The sequence below is a fragment of the Oncorhynchus nerka genome, linkage group LG22 (genome assembly GCF_034236695.1).
Source record: "Oncorhynchus nerka isolate Pitt River linkage group LG22, Oner_Uvic_2.0, whole genome shotgun sequence".
NCBI lineage: Eukaryota > Metazoa > Chordata > Actinopteri > Salmoniformes > Salmonidae > Oncorhynchus > Oncorhynchus nerka.
The window spans coordinates 102737111-102761706 of record NC_088417.1 but is presented as its reverse complement, the minus strand read 5'-3'; the positions used below and the strand labels follow the sequence as shown (position 1 = coordinate 102761706).

Below are 24596 nucleotides of genomic sequence, written 5' to 3'. Positions count from 1 at the left end.
CCGACTTCAGTGGGCAAATGCTCACCTTTGATTGCCACTGGAACACTGGAGAAGTGTGCTCTTCACGGATTCATCCCGGTTTTACCGGGGAGATGGCAGACCGTGTATATGGCGTCGTGTGGGTTCGAGAGGTTTGCTGACGTCAACGTTGTGAACAGGTTATGGTATGGGACAACGAACACAATTGTATTTTATTGATGGTAATTTGAAAGCACAGAGATACCGTGACGAGATCCTGAGGTCAGTTGTCGTGCCATTCATCCTCCTCCATCACCTCATGTTTCAGCATGATAATGCATTTCACAAGGATCTGTACACAATTCCTGTAAGCTGAAACTGTCCCAGTTCTTCCATGACCTGCATACTCAACAGACATGTCACCCATTAAGCATGTTTGGGATGCTCTGGATCTACGTGTACGACAGCGTGTTCCAGTACCCGCCAACATCCAGAAACGGATCAACTCTATGCGAAGGAGATGTCGCGCTGAATGAGGGAAACTGGTTGTCAGCAGATACTGACTGGTTTTCTGATCCACGCCCCCTTGTTTTTTAAAAAGGTATCTGTGACCTACAGATGAATAGCTGCATTCCCAGTCATCTGATTAGGGCATCAATTGACTGATTTCCTTATATGAAATGTAACTCAGTAAAATCTTTGAAATTGTTGCCTGTTGCGTTTTATATTTTTTGCTATGTTCTTCTGAAATGTTTGCAATGCACTCATTAGCATTTAGCTAGCATTCGCTATGGGATTTTATGTGTACTTGTTAGCATTTGCTAACCTTTAGGATTACAGAGGCTCAGCGGGGTTTGAAAATATTACTGGTATTACCGGTATTACTGAATATCCCGTTTATGGCACAAGGTCGGTATGAAGGTAATCTGGATACGCGTAGTATGTTAGATTACTGCAAATACTGTAGGCATTACAGTACTGTATTACGTGCTTCTACACCTGCATTGTAGGCATTACAGTACTGTATTACGTGCTTCTACACCTGCATTGTAGGCATTACAGTACTGTATTACGTGCTTCTACACCTGCATTGTAGGCATTACAGTACTGTATTACGTGCTTCTACACCTGCATTGTAGGCATTACAGTACTGTATTACGTGCTTCTACACCTCCCACTGTTAATTAATGAAGCTTGAAGGAATCTCAAAGTCTCTGAGACATCTGTTGGTGTAATGTTGTAACAGTGGTAAACACTAACCGTTGTGTGTGATTGTATGTTGTGTTTAACCTGCGTGTTGTTTCTCCTCAGGACCTGAATAAGAGACAAGGCTCTAACCGTTGTGGTTTCTCCTCAGGACCTGAATAGGAGACAAGGCTCTAACCGTTGTGGTTTCTCCTCAGGACCTGAATAAGAGACAAGGCCCTAACCGTTGTGGTTTCTCCTCAGGACCTAAATAAGAGACAAGGCCCTAACCGTTGTGATTTCTCCTCAGGACCTGAATAGGAGACAAGGCCCTAACCGTTGTGGTTTCTCCTCAGGACCTGAATAGGAGACAAGGCCCTAACCTTTGTGGTTTCTCCTCAGGACCTGAATAGGAGACAAGGCTCTAACCGTTGTGGTTTCTCCTCAGGACCTGAATAAGAGACAAGGCCCTAACCGTTGTGGTTTCTCCTCAGGACCTGAATAAGAGACAAGGCTCTAACCGTTGTGGTTTCTCCTCAGGACCTGAAATAGGAGACAAGGCCCTAACCGTTGTGGTTTCTCCTCAGGACCTGAATAAGAGACAAGGCCCTAACCGTTGTGGTTTCTCCTCAGGACCTGAATAAGAGACAAGGTCTAGCCCTGCTCTCTAAGATGGGGGAGTCGGTGAAGTACGTGACCGGAGGGTACAAGCTGAGGGGTCGACCCGTGGAGTTTTCTGCTATGGGAGACTACCTGGATATGTTCACACAGAAGCTGGGTACTATCGACAGGATAGCACAGAGAATCATCAAAGAACAGTCTGGTAGGTAACGCTGGTTATTACTGGGTCTTTTCTGTTCTGTGTTGCCAAATCCAATTGTATTGGTCACATACACATGGTTAGCAGATGTTAATCCGACAGTAGCGAAATGCTTGTGCTTCTAGTTCCGACCGTGCAGTAATATCTAACAAGTAATCTAGCAATTTCACAACAACTTCCTTATACACACAAGTGTAAAGGAATGAATAAGAATATGTACATAACAATATATGGATGAGCTATGGCCGAACGGCATAGGCAAGATGCAGTAGATGGTATAGAGTAGAGTATATACATATGAGATGAGTAATGTAGGGTATGTAAACATTATATAAAGGGGCATTGTTTAAAGTGGCTAGAGATGAGTCAGTATGTTGGCAGCAGCCACTCAATGTTAGTGGTGGCTGTTTAACAGTCTGATGGCCTTGAGATAGAAGCTGTTTTTCAGTCTTTCGGTCCCTGCTTTGATGCACCTGTACTGACCTCGCCTTCTGGATGATAGCGGGGTGAACAGGCAGTGGCTCGGGTGGTTGTTGTCCTTGATGATCTTTTTGGGCTTCCTCGGACATCGGGTGTTGTAGGTGTCCTGGAGGGCAGGTAGTTTGCCCCCGGTGATGCGTTGTGCAGACCTCACTACCCTCTGGAGAGCCTTACGGTTGTGGGCGGAGCAGTTGCCGTACCAGGCGGTGATACAGCCCGACAGAATGCTCTCGATTGTGCATCTGTAAAAGTTTGTGAGGGTTTTAGGTGACCAGCCAAATTTCTTCAGCCTCCTGAGGTTGAAGAGGCACTTCTGCGCCTTCTTCACCACGCTGTCTGTATGCGTGGACCATTTCAGTTTGTCCGTGATGTGTACGCCGAGGAACTGTGTCAATGACTCCCGTGTGTGTGTGTGTGTGTGTGTGTGTGTGTGTGTGTGTGTGTGTGTGTGTGTGTGTGTGCAACGTGTTTAAGAAGAAGTCTGGACAAGAATATTAAACAAACAAACATTTGACCAACTGGGGACATTTTGTTGGTCCCCACAGGGTCAAATGCTATTTCTAGGGGGTTTAGGGTTAAGGTTAGAATTAGTGTCAGGGTTAGAATTACGATCAGGGTTAGGGGCCAGGGTGAGGGGCCAGGGTGAGGGGCCAGGGTGAGGGGCCATGGTGAGGTTTTTGGGTAAGAGTACAGGTTAGGGGTTAGGGAAAATAGGATTTGGAATAGGACTGAATTGTGTGTCCCCACAAGGTTAGCTGTACAAGATGTGTGTGTGTTTACGGTCCTGTTTAACCTGGGCGGTGACTGTCCCCTTCTCTATCCTGTCTCTGACTACTGTGTCCCTCCTCCACTGTGTATTCAGAGTACCAGGTAGAGCTGCGTGAGTACGGTCCTGTCTACACTACCTGGGCGTCGTCGGAGGCGGAGCTACAGGGGCCTCTGGAGGGCGTGGCCAGCTGCATGGCTAACTGCTCCAGCGCCCTGGACGAACTCACCCAGGACATGAGCGAAGACTTCCTGCCCGTGCTCCGAGAATACGTCCTCTATATCGAGTCCATGAAGGTACAGTAGAATACGTCCTCTATATGGAGTCCATGACGGTACAGTAGAATACGTCCTCTATATGGAGTCCATGATGATACAGTAGAATACGTCCTCTATATGGAGTCCATGATGATACAGTAGAATACGTCCTCTATATGGAGTCCATGACGGTACAGTAGAATACGTCCTCTATATGGAGTCCATGATGATACAGTAGAATACGTCCTCTATATGGAGTCCATGATGATACAGTAGAATACGTCCTCTATATGGAGTCCATGAAGGTACAGTAGAATACGTCCTCTATATGGAGTCCATGAAGGTACAGTAGAATACGTCCTCTATATCGAGTCCATACAGTAGAATACGTCCTCTATATGGAGTCCATGACGGTACAGTAGAATACGTCCTCTATATCGAGTCCATACAGTAGAATACGTCCTCTATATGGAGTCCATACAGTAGAATACGTCCTCTATATGGAGTCCATACAGTAGAATACGTCCTCTATATGGAGTCCATACAGTAGAATACGTCCTCTATATGGAGTCCATGAAGGTACAGTAGAATACGTCCTCTATATGGAGTCCATGATGGTACAGTAGAATACGTCCTCTATATGGAGTCCATGAAGGTACAGTAGAATACGTCCTCTATATGGAGTCCATACAGTAGAATACGTCCTCTATATCGAGTCCATGATGATACAGTAGAATACGTCCTCTATATGGAGTCCATGAAGGTACAGTAGAATACGTCCTCTATATGGAGTCCATGAAGGTACAGTAGAATACGTCCTCTATATGGAGTCCATGATGATACAGTAGAATACGTCCTCTATATGGAGTCCATGAAGGTACAGTAGAATACGTCCTCTATATGGAGTCCATGATGATACAGTAGAATACGTCCTCTATATGGAGTCCATGATGATACAGTAGAATACGTCCTCTATATGGAGTCCATGATGATACAGTAGAATACGTCCTCTATATGGAGTCCATGAAGGTACAGTAGAATACGTCCTCTATATGGAGTCCATGAAGGTACAGTAGAATACGTCCTCTATATGGAGTCCATACAGTAGAATACGTCCTCTATATGGAGTCCATGATGATACAGTAGAATACGTCCTCTATATGGAGTCCATGATGATACAGTAGAATACGTCCTCTATATGGAGTCCATGAAGGTACAGTAGAATACGTCCTCTAGTATACAGTAGAGTCCATGACGGTACAGTAGAATACGTCCTCTATATCGAGTCCATGATGATACAGTAGAATACGTCCTCTATATGGAGTCCATGAAGGTACAGTAGAATACGTCCTCTATATGGAGTCCATGATGATACAGTAGAATACGTCCTCTATATGGAGTCCATGAAGGTACAGTAGAATACGTCCTCTATATGGAGTCCATGAAGGTACAGTAGAATACGTCCTCTATATGGAGTCCATACAGTAGAATACGTCCTCTATATGGAGTCCACGAAGGTACAGTAGAATACGTCCTCTATATCGAGTCCATACAGTAGAATACGTCCTCTATATGGAGTCCATGAAGGTACAGTAGAATACGTCCTCTATATGGAGTCCATGAAGGTACAGTAGAATACGTCCTCTATATGGAGTCCTGATGATACAGTAGAATATATGGAGTCCATGAAGGTACAGTAGAATACGTCCTCTATATGGAGTCCATGAAGATACAGTAGAATACGTCCTCTATATGGAGTCCATGATGATACAGTAGAATACGTCCTCTATATGGAGTCCATGATGATACAGTAGAATACGTCCTCTATATGGAGTCCATGAAGGTACAGTAGAATACGTCCTCTATATGGAGTCCATGAAGGTACAGTAGAATACGTCCTCTATATGGAGTCCATACAGTAGAATACGTCCTCTATATGGAGTCCATGAAGGTACAGTAGAATACGTCCTCTATATGGAGTCCATGAAGGTACAGTAGAATACGTCCTCTATATGGAGTCCATACAGTAGAATACGTCCTCTATATGGAGTCCATGATGATACAGTAGAATACGTCCTCTATATGGAGTCCATGATGATACAGTAGAATACGTCCTCTATATGGAGTCCATGAAGGTACAGTAGAATACGTCCTCTATATGGAGTCCATGAAGGTACAGTAGAATACGTCCTCTATATCGAGTCCATACAGTAGAATACGTCCTCTATATGGAGTCCATGAAGGTACAGTAGAATACGTCCTCTATATGGAGTCCATACAGTAGAATACGTCCTCTATATGGAGTCCATGATGATACAGTAGAATACGTCCTCTATATGGAGTCCATGATGATACAGTAGAATACGTCCTCTATATGGAGTCCATGAAGGTACAGTAGAATACGTCCTCTATATGGAGTCCATACAGTAGAATCTATATGGAGTCCATGATGATACAGTAGAATACGTCCTCTATATGGAGTCCATGATGATACAGTAGAATACGTCCTCTATATGGAGTCCATGAAGGTACAGTAGAATACGTCCTCTATATGGAGTCCATGATGATACAGTAGAATACGTCCTCTATATGGAGTCCATGAAGGTACAGTAGAATACGTCCTCTATATGGAGTCCATACAGTAGAATACGTCCTCTATATGGAGTCCATGATGATACAGTAGAATACGTCCTCTATATGGAGTCCATGATGATACAGTAGAATACGTCCTCTATATGGAGTCTTTGATGATACAGTAGAATACGTCCTCTATATGGAGTCTTTGATGATATAGTAGAATACGTCCTCTATATGGAGTCCATGATGATACAGTAGAATACGTCCTCTATATGGAGTCCATGATGATACAGTAGAATACGTCCTCTATATGGAGTCCATGATGATACAGTAGAATACGTCCTCTATATCGAGTCCATGAAGGTACGGTAGAATACAGTATAATATACACTCCCCTAGTACTTTCTTTGTGATATAACTTTTAACGCAAAATATTCCGATATCCTTCACTGACCAAACTGCATTTTTTTTTTTTTTTTTACTACTGAGTGGAGAATCATGATTCGTGTCTCTGAGTGACTTGGTTATTCATTTGACCTGCTGGCTGCATTGAATTCTACAGCAGGATCCATTGCAATAGTGAAGGTGTAAACTTGGCAGTAGAAAATCTTAACAGTATATTTGACCTCTCAGCTTCCCTATCAAATCTAAAAATCCCAAATAGAAAACCGAACAAAATGAACAACAATGACAAATGGTTTAATGAAGAATGCAAAAAATCGAAGAAAGAAATTGAGAAACCTGTCCAACCAAAAAAAGCTGTGAACGATCTGAGAGACGAGGCAAGAAGGGCCTTCTATGCCATCAAAAGGAACCAAAAATGGACATACCAATTAGGATCTGGCTAAAAATACTTGAATCAGTCATAGAGGCCATTGCCCTTTACGGTTGTGAGATCTGGGGTCCGCTCACCAACCAAGACTTCACAAAATGGGACAAATACCAAATTGAGATTCTGCACGCAGAATTCTGCAAAAATATCCTCCGTGTACAACGTAAAACACCAAGTAATGCACGCAGAGCAGAATTAGGCCGAAACCCACTAATTATCAAAATCCAGAAAAGAGCCGTTAAATTCTACAATCACCTAAAAGGAAGCGATAATAAAGCCATCACCTACAGAGAGATGAACCTGGAGAAGAGTCCCCTCAGCAAGCTGGTCCTGGGGCTCTGTTCACAAACACACCCCACAGAGCCCCAGGACAGCAGCACAATTAGACCCAATCAAATCATGAGAAAACAAAAAGATAATTACTTGACACATTGGAAAGAATAAACACAAAAACAGAGCAAACTAGAATGCTATTTGGCCCTAAACAGAGAGTACACAGTGGCAGAATACCTGACCACTGTGACTGACCCAAAATTAAGGAAAGCTTTGACTATGTACAGACTCAGTGAGCATAGCCTTGCTATTGAGAAAGGCCGCCGTAGGCAGACATGGCTCTCAAGAGAAGACAGGCTATGTGCACACTGCCAACAAAATGAGGTGGAAACTGAGCTGCACTTCCTAACCTCCTGCCCAATGTATGACCATATTAGAGACACATATTTCCCTCAGATTACACAGATCCACAAAGAATTCGAAAACAAATCCAATCTTGATAAACTCCCATATCTACTGGGTGAAATACCACAGTGTGACATCACAGCAGCAAGATGTGTGACCTGTTGCCACAAGAAAAGGGCAACCAGTGAAGAACAAACACCATTGTAAATACAACCCATATTTATGCTTATTTATTTTCCCTTGTGTACTTTAACTATTTGTACATTGTTACAACACTGTATATATATATATAATATGATATTTGTATTGTTTTGAAACTTCTGTATGTTAAATGTTTACTGTTAATTTTTATTGTTTATTTCACTTCTGTATATTATCTACCTCACTTGCTTTGGCAATGTTAGCATATGTTTCCCATGACAATAAAGCCCCTTGAATTGAATTGAATTGAATTGAATTAATACGCTCTGTTCTGGCTCAGTGGCGCCGGAGACATGCTCAGTCTCCTCCTATCACAGCCATTAAATACTGTAACTGTTTTAAAGTCACCATTGACCTCATGGATCGGCAGGTAGCCTAGTGGTTAGAGCGTTGGTATCAAGATCGAATCCCCGAGCTGACAAGGTAAAAATCTGTCGTTCTGCCCCTGAACAAGGCAGTTAACTCACTGTTCCTAGGCCGTCATTGAAAAAACTGACTTGCCTAGTTAAATAAAGGTAAAAATTAATTTAAAAAATGGTGAAGTCCCTCAAGTGGTTTCTTTCCTCTCCGGCAACTGAGTTAGGAAGGATGCCTGAATCTTTGTAGTGACTGGGTCTATTGACACACCATCTAAAGTTAAAGTTAATAACTTCACTATGCTCAAAGGGATGTTCAATATCTGCTTTTAAAATAAAATAAATGTTTTGATTTTACCCATCTACCAATAGGTGCCCTTCTTTGGGAGACATTGAAAATTGAAGAAAAACCTCCCTGGTCTTTGTGGTTGAATTTGTGGTTGAAATTCACTGCTTGACTTTATGGACTTTACAGATTATTGTGTGTGTGTTGGGTACAGAGATGAGGAAGTCATTCGAAAGTAACGTTAAACTTGTGATTTTGTTAAGCACATTTTTTATTCTGGCCACAACAAAGAGGTTAAATACTTATTAAGATACATTTCAGCTGTTCATGTTTCATTTAATTCGTCAAAATTGTGAAAGACATAATTCCACTTTGACATTATTGGGTATGTATTGTACCGTATGTAGGCCAGTTATAATGTTGGCCAGTAATCGTTTGCATTTTAATCCATTTTAAAATTCTGTAACACAACAACATGTGGAAACAGCCAAAGGGGTGAGAATACTTCCTGAAGGCACATTTCATTCAGATGGCTTTCAGCCTGGAAAAGTCTGGTTTACTCTCTCTGTCTGTCTGTCTCTCTCTCTCTCTCTCTCTCTCTCTGTCTCTCTCTCTCTCTCTCTCTCTACCTCTCTGTCTCTGTCTGTCTCTCTCTCTCCCTCTTTCTCTCTCTCTCCCTCTTTCTCTCTCTCTCTCTCTCTTTCTCTCTGTCTCTCTCTCTTTCTTTCTCTGTCTCTTTCTCTGTCTCTCTCTCTGTCTCTCTCTCTGTCTCTCTCTCTACCTCTCTGTCTCTGTCTGTCTCTCTCTCTACCTCTGTCTGTCTCTCTCTCTCTCTTTCTCTCTCTCTCTCTCTCTTTCTCTCTCTCTCTCTCTTTCGCTCTCTCTTTCTCTTTCTCTCTCTCTCTTTCTCTTTCTCTCTCTCTCTCTCTTTCCCTCTCTCTCTTTCTCTTTCCCTCTCTCTCTCTCTTTCCCCCTCTCTCTCTCTCTCTCTCTCTCTCTAAAGTCCTCCCAGACTGCTGAGGAAAGCAAGACTTTAACCACATCAGGATGTGTCGCTTCCTCTTTCCCTAGAATTACTTTTGCTGACCAGTCATGTTTGTGTTGAGACAGAATGAGAGCTGGCTTGGGGTTTAGGGTTTCTTCAGGCACTACAATTTGGTGTTTATCTCTGATTTTCACTTCCACCCATTCTAACTTATCATTGTTTAAGTTTAGATTGGTATATCAAACAAAATAATAAAATATATACCAGTGCTGTGCGAAAGTATTCAGACCCCTTGGATTTCTTATTGTTTTATTGTGCTACAAAGTGGGTTTAAAATTTATATAATTTTATATATTGTATATAGTTTTTTGTTAACAGTATACACAAAATACTCTCAAAAGTGGAAGAAAAAATTCTTTTTTTTTTTTTCCAATTTGAAAGATTCATAAAAAATGTAATAACTCAAATATAATCACCTTTGTTTAAGATGTGACTTAACAAATCACATAAGTTATAAAAATCTAATAACATTTGATTTGTCACATGTGCCAAATACGACAGTGAAATGCTTACTAACAAGAAGAAAAAAAGATCCAATGAATTAAGGAGAAACAATAAAATAACAGTAGCGAGGCTACTTAAAAGATTTAGATGCACTATTGTAAAGTGGCTGTTCCACTGGATGTCATAAGGTGAAAGCACCAATTTGTAAGTCGCTCTGGATAAGAGCGTCTTCTAAATGACTTAAATGTAAATGTAATGTAAATGTAATAATGCTATATACAGGGTGTTACTGTACAGAGTCAATGTGGAGGCTATATACAGGGTGTTACTGTACAGAGTCAATGTGGAGGCTATATACAGGGTGTTACTGTACAGAGTCAATGTGGAGGCTATATACAGGGGGTACCGGTACAGAGTCAATGTGGAGGCTATATACAGGGTATTACGGTACAGAGTCAATGTGGAGGCTATATACAGGGTGTTACTGTACAGAGTCAATGTGGAGGCTATATACAGGGTGTTACTGTACAGAGTCAATGTGGAGGCTATATACAGGGTATTACGATACAGAGTCAATGTGGAGGCTATATACAGGGTATTACGGTACAGAGTCAATGTGGAGGCTATATACAGGGTGTTACTGTACAGAGTCAATGTAGAGGCTATATACAGGGTGTTACTGTACAGAGTCAATGTGGAGGCTATATACAGGGTGTTACTGTACAGAGTCAATGTGGAGGCTATATACAGGGTATTACGATACAGAGTCAATGTGGAGGCTATATACAGGGTATTACGGTACAGAGTCAATGTGGAGGCTATATACAGGGTATTACGGTACAGAGTCAATGTGGAGGCTATATACAGGGTATTACGGTACAGAGTCAATGTGGAGGCTATATACAGGGTATTACGGTACAGAGTCAAAGTGGAGGCTATATACAGGGTATTACGGTACAGAGTCAATGTGGAGGCTATATACAGGGTATTACGGTACAGAGTCAATGTGGAGGCTATATACAGTGTGCCCCTTGTGTGCCTCCCGGTAATACCATATATCCCAGGATGGCACAGGTATGGTATGAAGGTACGGACATCTAAAATATTGTACACTCCAGGTGTGCATAGCTCTTGCCCAAATAGACTCACAGCTGTAATTACTGACAAAGGTGTCTGTAACAGGGAGATGAATACTTATGCAACAGCAATATTTAAAGTTTGACATTTTTATTCATCTTTTTTTTTTTAAACAACATACTTTTTGCAAGGCACCTGTACATGTTATTTTTTTTATTTGAGATGAAAACAGATATTAAATGATGATTAAAACTATGATTTAATTATGAAGACTAGATTGCAATGATGAGCATAATGAATTGCTCCAGTGCTTTTAGTAGTGTCAGTCTAAGTGAGAGATCTGATGCAGAGGGTGTATGAACCACAACCATTCTGGGCTGCCTTGTGGCTGTAGCAGTCTGGCCTCTCTCTGCAGCAGGCTGCTAACATCTCTGACGTGTTAACATCTCTGACGTGTTAACATCTCTGACGTGTTAACATCTCTGGCGTGTTAACATCTCTGACCTGTTAACATCTCTGACCTGTTAACATCTCTGACCTGTTACCATCTCTGACGTGTTAACATCTCTGACGTGTTAACATCTCTGACGTGTTAACAAATCTCTGACCTGTTAACATCTCTGACCTGTTAACATCTCTGACCTGTTAACATCTCTGACCTGTTAACATCTCTGACGTGTTAACATCTCTGACGTGTTAACAAATCTCTGACCTGTTAACATCTCTGACCTGTTAACATCTCTGACCTGTTAACATCTCTGACCTGTTACCATCTCTGACGTGTTAACATCTCTGACGTGTTAACATCTCTGACGTGTTACCATCTCTGACGTGTTAACATCTCTGACGTGTTACCATCTCTGACCTGTGTGCTCTATCAGGCTGTTCTAAAGGAGAGGGACTGTGGTTTATATACACAGTCCCTGTATATTTAGGGACTGTGGTTTATATTTAGTCGGGTGTGTTTCTGCTCTGCCAGATTGTACTGAAGAAGAGGGATAACATCCAGGCTGAATACGAGGCTAAACTGGAAGCTGCTGCCTTCCGGAAAGAGGATAGAGCATCATGCACAGTGAGTCTACTGAACTATTACCTGGTCTCAGATCTGTTTGGTTTTACCAACTCTACTGAACTATAACCTAGCCTGGTCTCAGATCTGTTTGGTTTTACCAACTCTACTGAATTATAACCTAGCCTGGTCTCAGATCTGTTTGGTTTTACCAACTCTACTGAACTATAACCTAGCCTGGTCTCAGATCTGTTTGGTTTTACCAACTCTACTGAACTATAACCTAGCCTGGTCTCAGATCTGTTTGGTTTTACCAACTCTACTGAACTATAACCTAGCCTGGTCTCAGATCTGTTTGGTTTTACCAACTCTACTGAACTATAACCTAGCCTGGTCTCAGATCTGTTTGGTTTTACCAACTCTACTGAACTATAACCTAGCCTGGTCTCAGATCTGTTTGGTTTTACCAACTCTACTGAACTATAACCTAGCCTGGTCTCAGATCTGTTTGGTTTTACCAACTCTACTGAACTATTACCTAGCCTGGTCTCAGATCTGTTTGGTTTTACCAACTCTACTGAACTATTACCTAGCCTGGTCTCAGATCTGTTTGGTTTTACCAACTCTACTGAACTATTTACCTAGCCTGGTCTCAGATCTGTTTGGTTTTACCAACTCTACTGAACTATTACCTAGCCTGGTCTCAGATCTGTTTGGTTTTACCAACTCTACTGAACTATAACCTAGCCTGGTCTCAGATCTGTTTGGTTTTACCAACTCTACTGAACTATTACCTAGCCTGGTCTCAGATCTGTTTGGTTTTACCAACTCTACTGAACTATTACCTAGCCTGGTCTCAGATCTGTTTGGTTTTACCAACTCTACTGAACTATTTACCTAGCCTGGTCTCAGATCTGTTTGGTTTTACCAACTCTACTGAACTATTACCTAGCCTGGTCTCAGATCTGTTTGGTTTTACCAACTCTACTGAACTATAACCTAGCCTGGTCTCAGATCTGTTTGGTTTTACCAACTCTACTGAACTATAACCTAGCCTGGTCTCAGATCTGTTTGGTTTTACCAACTCTACTGAACTATAACCTAGCCTGGTCTCAAATCTGTTTGGTTTTACCAACTCTACTGAACTAATACCTAGCCTGGTCTCAGATCTGTTTGGTTTTACCAACTCTACTGAACTATAACCTAGCCTGGTCTCAGATCTGTTTGGTTTTACCAACTCTACTGAACTATAACCTAGCCTGGTCTCAGATCTGTTTGGTTTTACCAACTCTACTGAACTATAACCTAGCCTGGTCTCAGATCTGTTTGGTTTTACCAACTCTACTGAACTATAACCTAGCCTGGTCTCAGATCTGTTTGGTTTTACCAACTCTACTGAACTATAACCTAGCCTGGTCTCAGATCTGTTTGGTTTTACCAACTCTACTGAACTATAACCTAGCCTGGTCTCAGATCTGTTTGGTTTTACCAACTCTACTGAACTATAACCTAGCCTGGTCTTTTTTTTCTTCGAACTCCTATGGTCATTTCCTAGCCTGGTCTCAGATATTTTTGTGCTGTCTATATGGTCATTACCTAGCTATAACAATGTACTTACAATTTGATTTGATTTACTTACAATTCTGTATACTGTCAATGCTAATGCGAACGTGCTATGTTTTTCCCTAACTATTCATTTAGACTGTTTTTGCATAATGCTATGTAACGTGTTCAGAGCGTAGCCATATGCCCTCTAGTGCCTTGTTTAGTTCTGTCCCCTGTCCCCTCCTTACAGCAGGTGTTTAGTTCTGTCCCCTGTCCCCTCCTTACAGCAGGTGTTTAGTTCTGTCCCCTCCCTACAGCAGGTGTTTAGTTCTGTCCCCTGTCCCCTCCTTACAGCAGGTGTTTAGTTCTGTTTCCTGTCCCCTCCCTACAGCAGGTGTTTAGTTCTGTCCCCTGTCCCCTCCCTACAGCAGGTGCTTAGTTCTGTTTCCTGTCCCCTCCCTACAGCAGGTGCTTAGTTCTGTCCCCTCCTTACAGCAGGTGTTTAGTTCTGTCCCCTCCCTACAGCAGGTGTTTAGTTCTGTGTCCTGTCCCCTCCTTACAGCATGTGTTTAGTTCTGTGTCCTGTCCCCTCCTTACAGCAGGTGTTTAGTTCTGTTTCCTGTTCCCTCCCTACAGCAGGTGTTTAGTTCTGTCCCCTCCTTACAGCAGGTGCTTAGTTCTGTTTCCTGCCCCCTCCCTACAGCAGGTGATTAGTTTTGTCCCCTCCCTACAGCAGGTGCTTAGTTCTGTCCCCTCCCTACAGCAGGTGTTTAGTTCTGTCCCCTCCCTACAGCAGGTGTTTAGTTCTGTCCCCTGTCCCCTCCTTACAGCAGGTGTTTAGTTCTGTCCCCTGTCCCCTCCCTACAGCAGGTGTTTAGTTCTGTCCCCTCCCTACAGCAGGTGTTTAGTTCTGTCCCCTGTCCCCTCCCTACAGCAGGTGTTTAGTTCTGTCCCCTGTCCCCTCCCTACAGCAGGTGTTTAGTTCTGTCCCCTGACCCCTCCCTACAGCAGGTGCTTAGTTCTGTCCCCTCCCTACAGCAGGTGTTTAGTTCTGTCCCCTCCCTACAGCAGGTGCTTAGTTCTGTTTCCTGTCCCCTCCTTACAGCAGGTGTTTAGTTCTGTCCCCTCCTTACAGCAGGTGTTTAGTTCTGTGTCCTGTACCCTCCTTACAGCATGTGTTTAGTTCTGTGTCCTGTCCCCTCCTTGCAGCAGGTGTTTAGTTCTGTTTCCTGTCCCCTCCTTGCAGCAGGTGTTTAGTTCTGTTTCCTGTCCCCTCCCTACAGCAGGTGTTTAGTTCTGTTTCCTGTTTCCTCCCTACAGCAGGTGTTTAGTTCTGTCCCCTACTTACAGCAGGTGCTTAGTTCTGTTTCCTGCCCCCTCCCTACAGCAGGTGATTAGTTTTGTCCCCTCCCTACAGCAGGTGCTTAGTTCTGTCCCCTCCCTACAGCAGGTGTTTAGTTCTGTCCCCTCCCTACAGCAGGTGTTTAGTTCTGTCCCCTCCCTACAGCAGGTGTTTAGTTCTGTCCCCTGTCCCCTCCTTACAGCAGGTGTTTAGTTCTGTCCCCTCCCTACAGCAGGTGTTTAGTTCTGTCCCCTCCCTACAGCAGGTGTTTAGTTCTGTCCCCTGTCCCCTCCCTACAGCAGGTGCTTAGTTCTGTCCCCTGTCCCCTCCCTACAGCAGGTGCTTAGTTCTGTCCCCTGTCCCCTCCCTACAGAAGGTGTTTAGTTCTGTCCCCTCCCTACAGCAGGTGCTTAGTTCTGTTTCCTGTCCCCTCCCTACAGCAGGTGCTTAGTTCTGTCCCCTCCCTACAGCAGGTGTTTAGTTCTGACCCCTCCCCACAGCAGGTGTTTAGTTCTGTCCCCTCCCTACAGCAGGTGCTTAGTTCTGTCCCCTCCCTACAGCAGGTGCTTAGTTCTGACCCCTCCCTACAGCAGGTGATTAGTTCTGACCCCTCCCTATAGCAGGTGCCTACAGACGTGGAGAAGTGCCATGACAGAGTGGAGTGTTGCAATGCTGACCTGAAGTCAGACTGGGACCGCTGGCAGAACAACAAGAGACAAGACTTCAGACAGTTACTCACTGGCATGGCAGACCACAACATCCAGTACTATGAGAAGGTAAGAGGGGAGACTACTCGCTGCCTTTTGTTATAATATATATAATTGTCCCTTGCCAAAATCTTAATCCTAACCCAGACCTTATCTCGACCCTTACCTGTTAAATGGTTTGTTTTGGTTTTCTTGGTGTAACCCAGGTGATCATAGTTCAACTAGAAGAAAATGGTCTCCTCTAGTTCCTCCTGTAGAACCTCTTGTTCCTCCTGTAGAACCTCTTGTTCCTCCTGTAGAACCTCTACTTCCTCCTGTAGAACCTCTACTTCCTCCTGTAGAATCTCTACTTCCTCCTGTAGAACCTCTAGTTTCTCCTGTAGAACCTCTAGTTTCTCCTGTAGAACCTATTGTTCCTCCTGTAGAACCTCTACTTCCTCCTGTAGAACCTCTACTTCCTCCTGTAGAACCTCTACTTCCTCCTGTAGAACCTCTTGTTCCTCCTGTAGAACCTATTGTTCCTCCTGTAGAACCTCTACTTCCTCCTGTAGAACCTCTTGTTCCTCCTGTAGAACCTCTACTTTCTCCTGTAGAACCTCTACTTTCTCCTGTAGAACCTCTTGTTCCTCCTGTAGAACCTCTTGTTCCTCCTGTAGAACCTCTACTTCTTCCTGTAGAACCTCTACATCCTCCTGTAGAACCTCTACTTCCTCCTGTAGAACCTATTTTTAAATATTTTTTAATATATTTTTTTAACCTTTACTTAACCAGGCAAGTCAGTTAAATAACAAATTCTTATTTTCAATGACGGTCTAGGAACAGTGGGTTAACTGGTCTAGGAACAGTGGGTTAACTGGTCTAGGAACAGTGGGTTTAACTGGTCTAGGAACAGTGGGTTAACTGGTCTAGGAACAGTGGGTTAACTAGTCTAGGAACAGTGGGTTAACTGGTCTAGGAACAGTGGGTTAACTAGTCTAGGAACAGTGGGTTAACTGGTCTAGGAACAGTGGGTTAACTGGTCTAGGAACAGTGGGTTAACTGGTCTAGGAACAGTGGGTTTAACTGGTCTAGGAACAGTGGGTTTAACTGGTCTAGGAACAGTGGGTTAACTGGTCTAGGAACAGTGGGTTAACTGGTCTAGGAACAGTGGGTTAACTGGTCTAGGAACAGTGGGTTAACTGGTCTAGGAACAGTGGGTTAACTGGTCTAGGAACAGTGGGTTAACTGGTCTAGGAACAGTGGGTTAACTGGTCTAGGAACAGTGGGTTAACTGGTCTAGGAACAGTGGGTTAACTGGTCTAGGAACAGTGGGTTAACTGGCCTAGGAACAGTGGGTTAACTGGTCTAGGAACAGTGGGTTAACTGGTCTAGGAACAGTGGGTTAGCTGGTCTAGGAACAGTGGGTTAACTGCCTGTTCAGTGGCAGAACGACAGATTTGTACCTTGTCAGCTCGGGGGTTTGAACTTGCAACCTTTCGGTTACTAGATCCTCCAGATCAGAGGCAGTAGGGATGACCAGGGATGTTCTCTGTTTAGTGAGTCCTCCAGATCAGAGGCAGTAGGGATGACCAGGGATGTTCTCTGTTTAGTGAGTCCTCCAGACCAGAGGCAGTAGGGATGACCAGGGATGTTCTCTGTTTAGTGAGTCCTCCAGATCAGAGGCAGTAGGGATGACCAGGGATGTTCTCTGTTTAGTGAGTCCTCCAGATCAGAGACAGTAGGGATGACCAGGGATGTTCTCTGTTTAGTGAGTCCTCCAGATCAGAGGCAGTAGGGATGACCAGGGATGTTCTCTGTTTAGTGAGTCCTCCAGATCAGAGACAGTAGGGATGACCAGGGATGTTCTCTGTTCAGTGAGTCCTCCAGATCAGAGGCAGTAGGGATGACCAGGGATGTTCTCTGTTTAGTGAGTCCTCCAGATCAGAGGCTAAGTGTTCTCTTCATAAGTATGTGAATTTAATTTTCATGTCCTGCATTCATTCAGAATGTACTTTCTGTTGTCAGGGGAAATGTATAGAGTAAAAAGTATAATATTTCCTTTAGGAATGTAGTGGAGTAAAAAATACATTTAAATAGTAAAGTACAGATACTACTTAAGTGGTACTTCAAAGTGTTTTTCCTTAAGATCTTTACACCTCTGTTCCCTCTGTTCCGCTGTCATAATGTGAGTCAGAGCTGGGTTCCCATGAGTCCCAGTGCTTCTAGTGCTAACACACGTCTCTAGTTACAATGGGTTTTATTTTGTCTTTATTTAACCACTGAAAACACATGATCTTTATGATGACGATGGAGCAAAATAAAAAACTCATTATTCTGTCTCTGTGTTGCAGTGCAAAGCAGCGTCTCCTCTTTCTCTCTCTCTCTCTCTCTGTCATCTCTCTCTCTCTGTCTCTCTCTCTCTGTCTCTCTCTCTCTCTCTCTGTCTCTCTCTCTCTCTCTCTGTCTCTCTCTCTCTCTCTGTCGTCTCTCTCTATCTCTCTCTCTGTCGTCTCTCTCTCTCTCTCTCTCTCTCTCTCTCCCTCCCCTCTCTTCCACCTCTCTCCCTCCCCTCTCTTCCCCCTCAACCTCTTTCTCTCTCCCTGTCTCTGATGTCCTCCTCTCTCCCTCTAACTCATGTCCTCCTCTCTCTCTCATGTCCTCCTCTCTCCCTCTCTCCCTCTCTCATGTCCTCCTCTCTCAATCTAACTCATGTCCTCCTCTCTCCCTCTCTCATGTCCTCCTCTCTCAATCTAACTCATGTCCTCCTCTCTCAATCTAACTCATGTCCTCCTCTAACTCATGTCCTCCTCTCTCCCTCTCTCATGTCCTCCTCTAACTCATGTCCTCCTCTCTCCCTCTCTCTCATGTCCTCCTCTCTCCCTCTAACTCATGTCCTCCTCTCTCCCTCTAACTCATGTCCTCCTCTCTCCCTCTAACTCATGTCCTCCTCTCTCCCTCTAACTCATGTCCTCCTCTCTCCCTCTAACTCATGTCCTCCTCTCTCCCTCTCTCTCATGTCCTCCTCTCTCCCTCTCTCTCATGTCCTCCTCTCTCCCTCTTAACTCATGTCCTCCTCTCTCCCTCTCTCTCATGTCCTCCTCTCTCCCTCTCTCTCATGTCCTCCTCTCTCCCTCTTAACTCATGTCCTCCTCTCTCCCTCTCTCTCATGTCCTCATCTCTCCCTCTCTCTCATGTCCTCCTCTCTCCCTCTAACTCATGTCCTCCTCTCTCCCTCTAACTCATGTCCTCCTCTCTCCCTCTAACTCATGTCCTCCTCTCTCCCTCTAACTCATGTCCTCCTCTCTCCCTCTCTCTCATGTCCTCCTCTCTCCCTCTCTCTCATGTCCTCCTCTCTCCCTCTCTCTCATGTCCTCCTCTCTCCCTCTAACTCATGTCCTCCTCTCCTCCTCTCTCTCATGTCCTCCTCTCTCCCTCTTAACTCATGTCATCCTCTCTCCCTCTAACTCATGTCCCCCTCTCTCCCTCTAACTCATGTCCCCCTCTCTCCCGCTCTCTCATGTCCTCCTCTCTCCCTCTAACTCATGTCCTCCTCTCTCCCTCTTAACTCATGTCCTCCTCTCTCCCTCTTAACTCATGTCCTCCTCTCTCCCTCTCTCTCATGTCCTCCTCTCTCATGTCCTCTCTTCCTCTCTCATGTCCTCCCTCCCTCTAACTCATGTCCTCCTCTCTCCCTCTCTCTCATGTCCTCCTCTCTCCCTCTCTCTCATGTCCTCCTCTCTCCCTCTAACTCATGTCCTCCTCTCTCCCTCTTAACTCATGTCCTCCTCTCTCCCTCTTAACTCATGTCCTCCTCTCTCCCTCTCTCTCATGTCCTCCTCTCTCATGTCCTCTCTTCCTCTCTCATGTCCTCTCTCCCTCTAACTCATGTCCTCCTCTCTCCCTCTCTCTCATGTCCTCCTCTCTCCCTCTTAACTCATGTCCTCCTCTCTCCCTCTCTCTCATGTCCTCCTCTCTCCCTCTCTCTCATGTCCTCCTCTCTCCCTCTCACTCATGTCCTCCTCTCTCCCTCTCTCTCATGTCCTCCTCTCTCCCTCTCTCTCATGTCCTCCTCTCTCCCTCTCTCTCATGTCCTCCTCTCTCCCTCTCACTCATGTCCTCCTCTCTCCCTCTCTCTCATGTCCTCCTCTCTCCCTCTCTCTCATGTCCTCCCTCTCCTCCCTCTCTCTCATGTCCTCCCTCCTCCTCTCTCTCATGTCCTCCTCTCTCCCTCTCTCTCATGTCCTCCTCTCTCCCTCTCTCTCATGTCCTCCTCTCTCCCTCTCTCTCATGTCCTCCTCTCTCCCTCTCTCTCATGTCCTCCTCTCTCTCATGTCCTCCTCTCTCTCATGTCCTTCTCTCCCTCTCTCTCATGTCCTCCTCCTCTCTCTCATGTCCTCCTCTCTCCCTCTCTCTCATGTCCTCCTCTCTCATGTCCTCCTCTCTCCCTCTCTCTCTGTTTCAGTGTCTTGCAGCTTGGGAGTCTGTCATTCCAGTATTACGGGACAAGCAGCCACAGGAGACAGAAACAGAGGAAGACTGAGAGCCTGCCACTCTTCCTCTGGACATTGCATCTCAAACACTTCTCTACCTGAGTTATCGGTGTCAACAGACACACTCTCTCAAAGGGAAATTGCCAAGGAAATGAGCCTTTGGGTCTACAGACAGAAATCTCTTCAGTTTTTATGTTTTTTTTTCTATTTGTGAAACCCAGTCCGTCTGACGTCCCAGACACTTCCTCCTGTTCCCAGTGGATGGATGATATCATGCCTGTCTGGAAGGCCCATTTTGTTCCTTGTTGCACACCAAACTAGCCTTGGTCGTATTCACCAGAAACCAAACGGGAGGGGGGCAGAAAGAAACCAGGAGGGACTACTTGAACTTGTCCAATGTGCACTAATGAATGTGACTCTGACACCACAGAATTCCTGTTGTAATTTTCTAGTCTGTTGAGAAATGTTTGTTGCCAATTATGCTTTTTTAATATAAACGATGCTGATCTTTGATGGTCTCTGATTGTCTCTGATGGTCTCTAATGGTCTCTGATGGTCTCTAATTGTCTCTGATGGTCTCTGATGGTCTCTAATTGTCTCTGATGGTCTCGAATTGTCTCTGATGGTCTCTAATTGTCTCTGATGGTCTCTGATGGTCTCTAATTGTCTCTGATGGTCTCTAATGGTCTCTGATGGTCTCTAATGGTCTCTAATTGTCTCTGATGGTCTCTAATTGTCTCTGATGGTCTCTAATTGTCTCTGATGGTCTCTGATGGTCTCTGATGGTCTCTAATTGTCTCTGATGGTCTCTGATGGTCTCTGATGGTCTCTGATGGTCTCTAATTGTCTCTGATGGTCTCTAATTGTCTCTGATGGTCTCTAATTGTCTCTGATGGTCTCTGATTGTCTCTGATGGTCTCTGATGGTCTCTAATTGTCTCTGATGGCCTCTAATTGTCTCTGATGGTCTCTAATGATCTCTAATTGTCTCTGATGGTCTCTAATTGTCTCTGATGGTCTCTAATTGTCTCTGATGGTCTCTGATGGTCTCTGATGGTCTCTAATTGTCTCTGATGGTCTCTGATGGTCTCTGATGGTCTCTAATTGTCTCTGATGGTCTCTAATTGTCTCTGATGGTCTCTAATTGTCTCTGATGGTCTCTGATGGTCTCTGATGGTCTCTAATGGTCTCTAATGGTCTCTGATGGTCTCTAATTGTCTCTGATGGTCTCTGATGGTCTCTAATTGTCTCTGATGGTCTCTAATTGTCTCTGATGGTCTCTAATTGTCTCTGATGGTCTCTGATGGTCTCTAATGGTCTCTAATGGTCTCTGATGGTCTCTAATTGTCTCTGATGGTCTATAATTGTCTCTGATGGTCTCTAATTGTCTCTAATTGTCTCTGATGGTCTCTAATTGTCTCGGATGGTCTCTAATGGTCTCTGATGGTCTCTGATGGTCTCTAATGGTCTCTGATGGTCTCTGGTGGTCTCTGATGGTCTCTGATGGTCTCTGATGGTCTCTGGTGGTCTCTGGTGGTCTCTGGTGGTCTCTGATGTAGCCTAACGTCTCTGATGGTCTCTAATGGTCTCTGATGGTCTCTAATGGTCTCTGATGGTCTCTAATGGTCTCTGGTGGTCTCTGATGGTCTCTGGTGGTCTCTGGTGGTCTCTGATGGTCTCTGGTGGTCTCTGGTGGTCTCTGATGGTCTCTAATGGTCTCTGATGGTCTCTGGTGGTCTCTGATGGTCTCTGGTGGTCTCTGATGGTCTCTGATGGTCTCTGGTGGTCTCTGGTGGTCTCTGATGGTCTCTGATGTAGCCTAACGTCTCTAATTGTCTCTGCTGGTCTCCGATGGTCTCTAATGGTCTCTGGTGGTCTACGATGGTCTACGATGTAGCCTAAGGTCTCTGATGGTCTACGATGTAGCCATGAAGCCTCTGATGAGTGAAGCAGCAGCATCATTGTGTTTCTGTCTGTTTACAGATTGTTGAAGATCACGAACCGATCCAGCTGTCCTCCTGAGCAGAGCAGCAATCCTCTGGCCAAACATATATAGGAACCTGCCGTCCTGTTAAACATACCGTCTGACTTCTCCTGGTTGATGGTCTTGCACACCAGGGCGTGTTCACTGGTATAGCAAGCAGGCTGAAATGGGGAGAGAATAATCTTGACTTATCCAATAAGAAACGTTTTTCTTTCATTGCAAAATGTTTTCTGTGCGCTAATGAATACACACCTAGTCTCTCGTTACAAAGAAACATGAACCGCGAGATCATACAAGATTTGGTTCTGGGTTGTCAAGATTACACACACCAGACACTTCCTCCTGTGACCAGACACTTCCTCCTGTGACCTGACACTTCCTCCTGTGACCAGACACTTCCTCCTGTGACCTGACACTTCCTCCTGTGACCAGACACTTCCTCCTATCACCAGACACTTCCTCCTATCACCAGACACTTCCTCCTGTGACCAGACACTTCCTCATGTGACCAGACACTTCCTCCTGTGACCAGACACTTCCTCCTGTGACCAGACACTTCCTCCTGTGCCCAGACACTTCCTCCTGTGCCCAGACACCCCAGTCACTTCCTCCTGTGACCAGACACTTCCTCCTGTGACCAGACACTTCCTCATCCCAGACACTTCCTCCTGTTCCCAGACACTTCCTCCTGTTCCCAGACACTTCCTCCTGTGACCAGACACTTCCTCCTGTGACCAGACACTTCCTCCTGTGACCAGACACTTCCTCCTGTGACCAGACACTTCCTCCTGTGCCCAGACACTTCCTCCTGTGCCCAGACACTTCCTCCTGTGCCCAGACACTTCCTCCTGTGCCCAGACACTTCCTCCTGTGCCCAGACACTTCCTCCTGTGCCCAGACACTTCCTCCTGTGCCCAGACACTTCCTCCTGTTCCCAGACACTTCCTCCTGTGACCAGACACTTCCTCCTGTGACCAGACACTTCCTCCTGTGACCAGACACTTCCTCCTGTGACCAGACACTTCCTCCTGTGACCAGACACTTCCTCCTGTGACCAGACACTTCCTCCTGTTCCCAGACACTTCCTCCTGTTCCCAGACACTTCCTCCTGTTCCCAGACACTTCCTCCTGTTCCCAGACACTTCCCCCTGTGACCAGACACTTCCCCCTGTGACCAGACACTTCCCCCTGTGACCAGACACTTCCTCCTGTGACCAGACACTTCCTCCTGTGACCAGACACTTCCTCCTGTGACCAGACACTTCCTCCTGTTCCCAGACACTTCCCCCTGTTCCCAGCACTTCCCCAGACACTTCCTCCTGTTCCCAGACACTTCCTCCTGTTCCCAAACACTTCCTCCTGTGCCAAATAGTCTGGGCATGAGGTTGGAGTTTAACTGGTGGAATCCATAGCCGTGTCCCAAATTAGTTTTTTATTTTATTATTTAACCTTTTTATTTAACGAGGCAAGTCAGTTAAGAACACATTCTTATTTACAATGACGGCCTACCGGGGCCAAACCCGGAAGTGTGCGCCGCCCAATGGGACTCCTAATCACAGTCCCTGGATTCGAACCAGGGACTGTAGTGATGCCTCTTGCACTGAGATGCAGCGCCTTAGACCGCAGCGCCACTCGGGAGCAAATGGCACCCTATTCCCTCTATAGTGCACTACTTTTGTTTTTTTTAAATAGAGCACAATATAGGGATTAGGGTCCCATTTGGGATGCATGCTATGTAGTGCCAACTAGTGTTGGGCTCCCTCCCTTCCCCACTTACTTATGTAACACAGTGTGGGTGTTGACATCTCTGAGTAGTGGGCAAAGTTAGTGCACTATATAGGGAATAGGGCTCTGGTCAAAAGTAGTGCACTATATAGGGTTCATGGTTCCATAGGGCCCTGGTCTAAAGTAGTGCACTATATAGGGAACAGGGTTCCATAGGGCTCTGGTCTAAAGTAGTGCACTATATAGGGAACAGGGTTCTATTTGGGATGCGGTGTTACACATTTGGATGCTCTGTATAATGTTGTAATGTGGTTACCATGGTGAAACTGTACTTCCTCCCTCATTGGTTGTTCATGACCCTTCAGCAGGAAGGAACTATTCTCATGTGTTTTATGTTTATGTTCTAAATCCAGTTGGAATAAAGAATTAAAATACTTGTTTCATTCATTCTTCATCTTCATCTTCATCATGTTGCTTTGAAGACATCAGATATAAACCTTCCTGCTCTCTGACTTGTGTCCCAAGTGGAACCCTATCCCCTATACAGTGCCCTACTTTAGACCAGAGTCCTATGGAACCCTATCCCCTATATAGTGCACTACTTTAGACCAGAGCCCTATGGAACCCTATCCCCTATGTAGTGCACTACTTTAGACCAGAGCCCTATCCCCTATATAGTGCACTACTTTAGACCAGAGCCCTATGGAACCCTATCCCCTATGTAGTGCACTACTTTAGACCAGAGCCCTATGGAACCCTATTCCCTATATAGTGCACTACTTTAGACCAGAACCCTATGGAACCCTATTCCCTATATAGTGCACTACTTTAGTCCAGAGCCCTATGGAACCCTT

The 24596-nt window shown here is 44.9% G+C and overlaps 1 protein-coding gene across 4 annotated transcripts in view; it reads left to right on the top strand.

The window, feature by feature from the left end:
• Nucleotides 1-24185, top strand: part of LOC115125477 (sorting nexin-30-like) — an 81401-nt gene extending 57216 nt beyond the window's left edge. Inside the window, exons 5-9 of one of the 4 annotated variants that reach the window (XM_065007678.1) lie at nt 1777-1966; nt 3306-3505; nt 11942-12034; nt 15482-15634; nt 20007-24185. In XM_065007678.1, coding sequence (XP_064863750.1) covers nt 1777-1966; nt 3306-3505; nt 11942-12034; nt 15482-15634; nt 20007-20084 — 714 coding nt within the window. In that variant the 3' untranslated portion in view covers nt 20085-24185. Of the gene's footprint in view, nt 1-1776; nt 1967-3305; nt 3506-11941; nt 12035-15478; nt 15635-17895; nt 19702-20006 lie in introns of those variants that run through there. The other 3 variants (XM_065007677.1, XM_065007676.1, XM_065007675.1) reach the window with 3 other exon arrangements.
• The last annotated feature ends 411 nt before the right edge of the window (nt 24186-24596 follow it).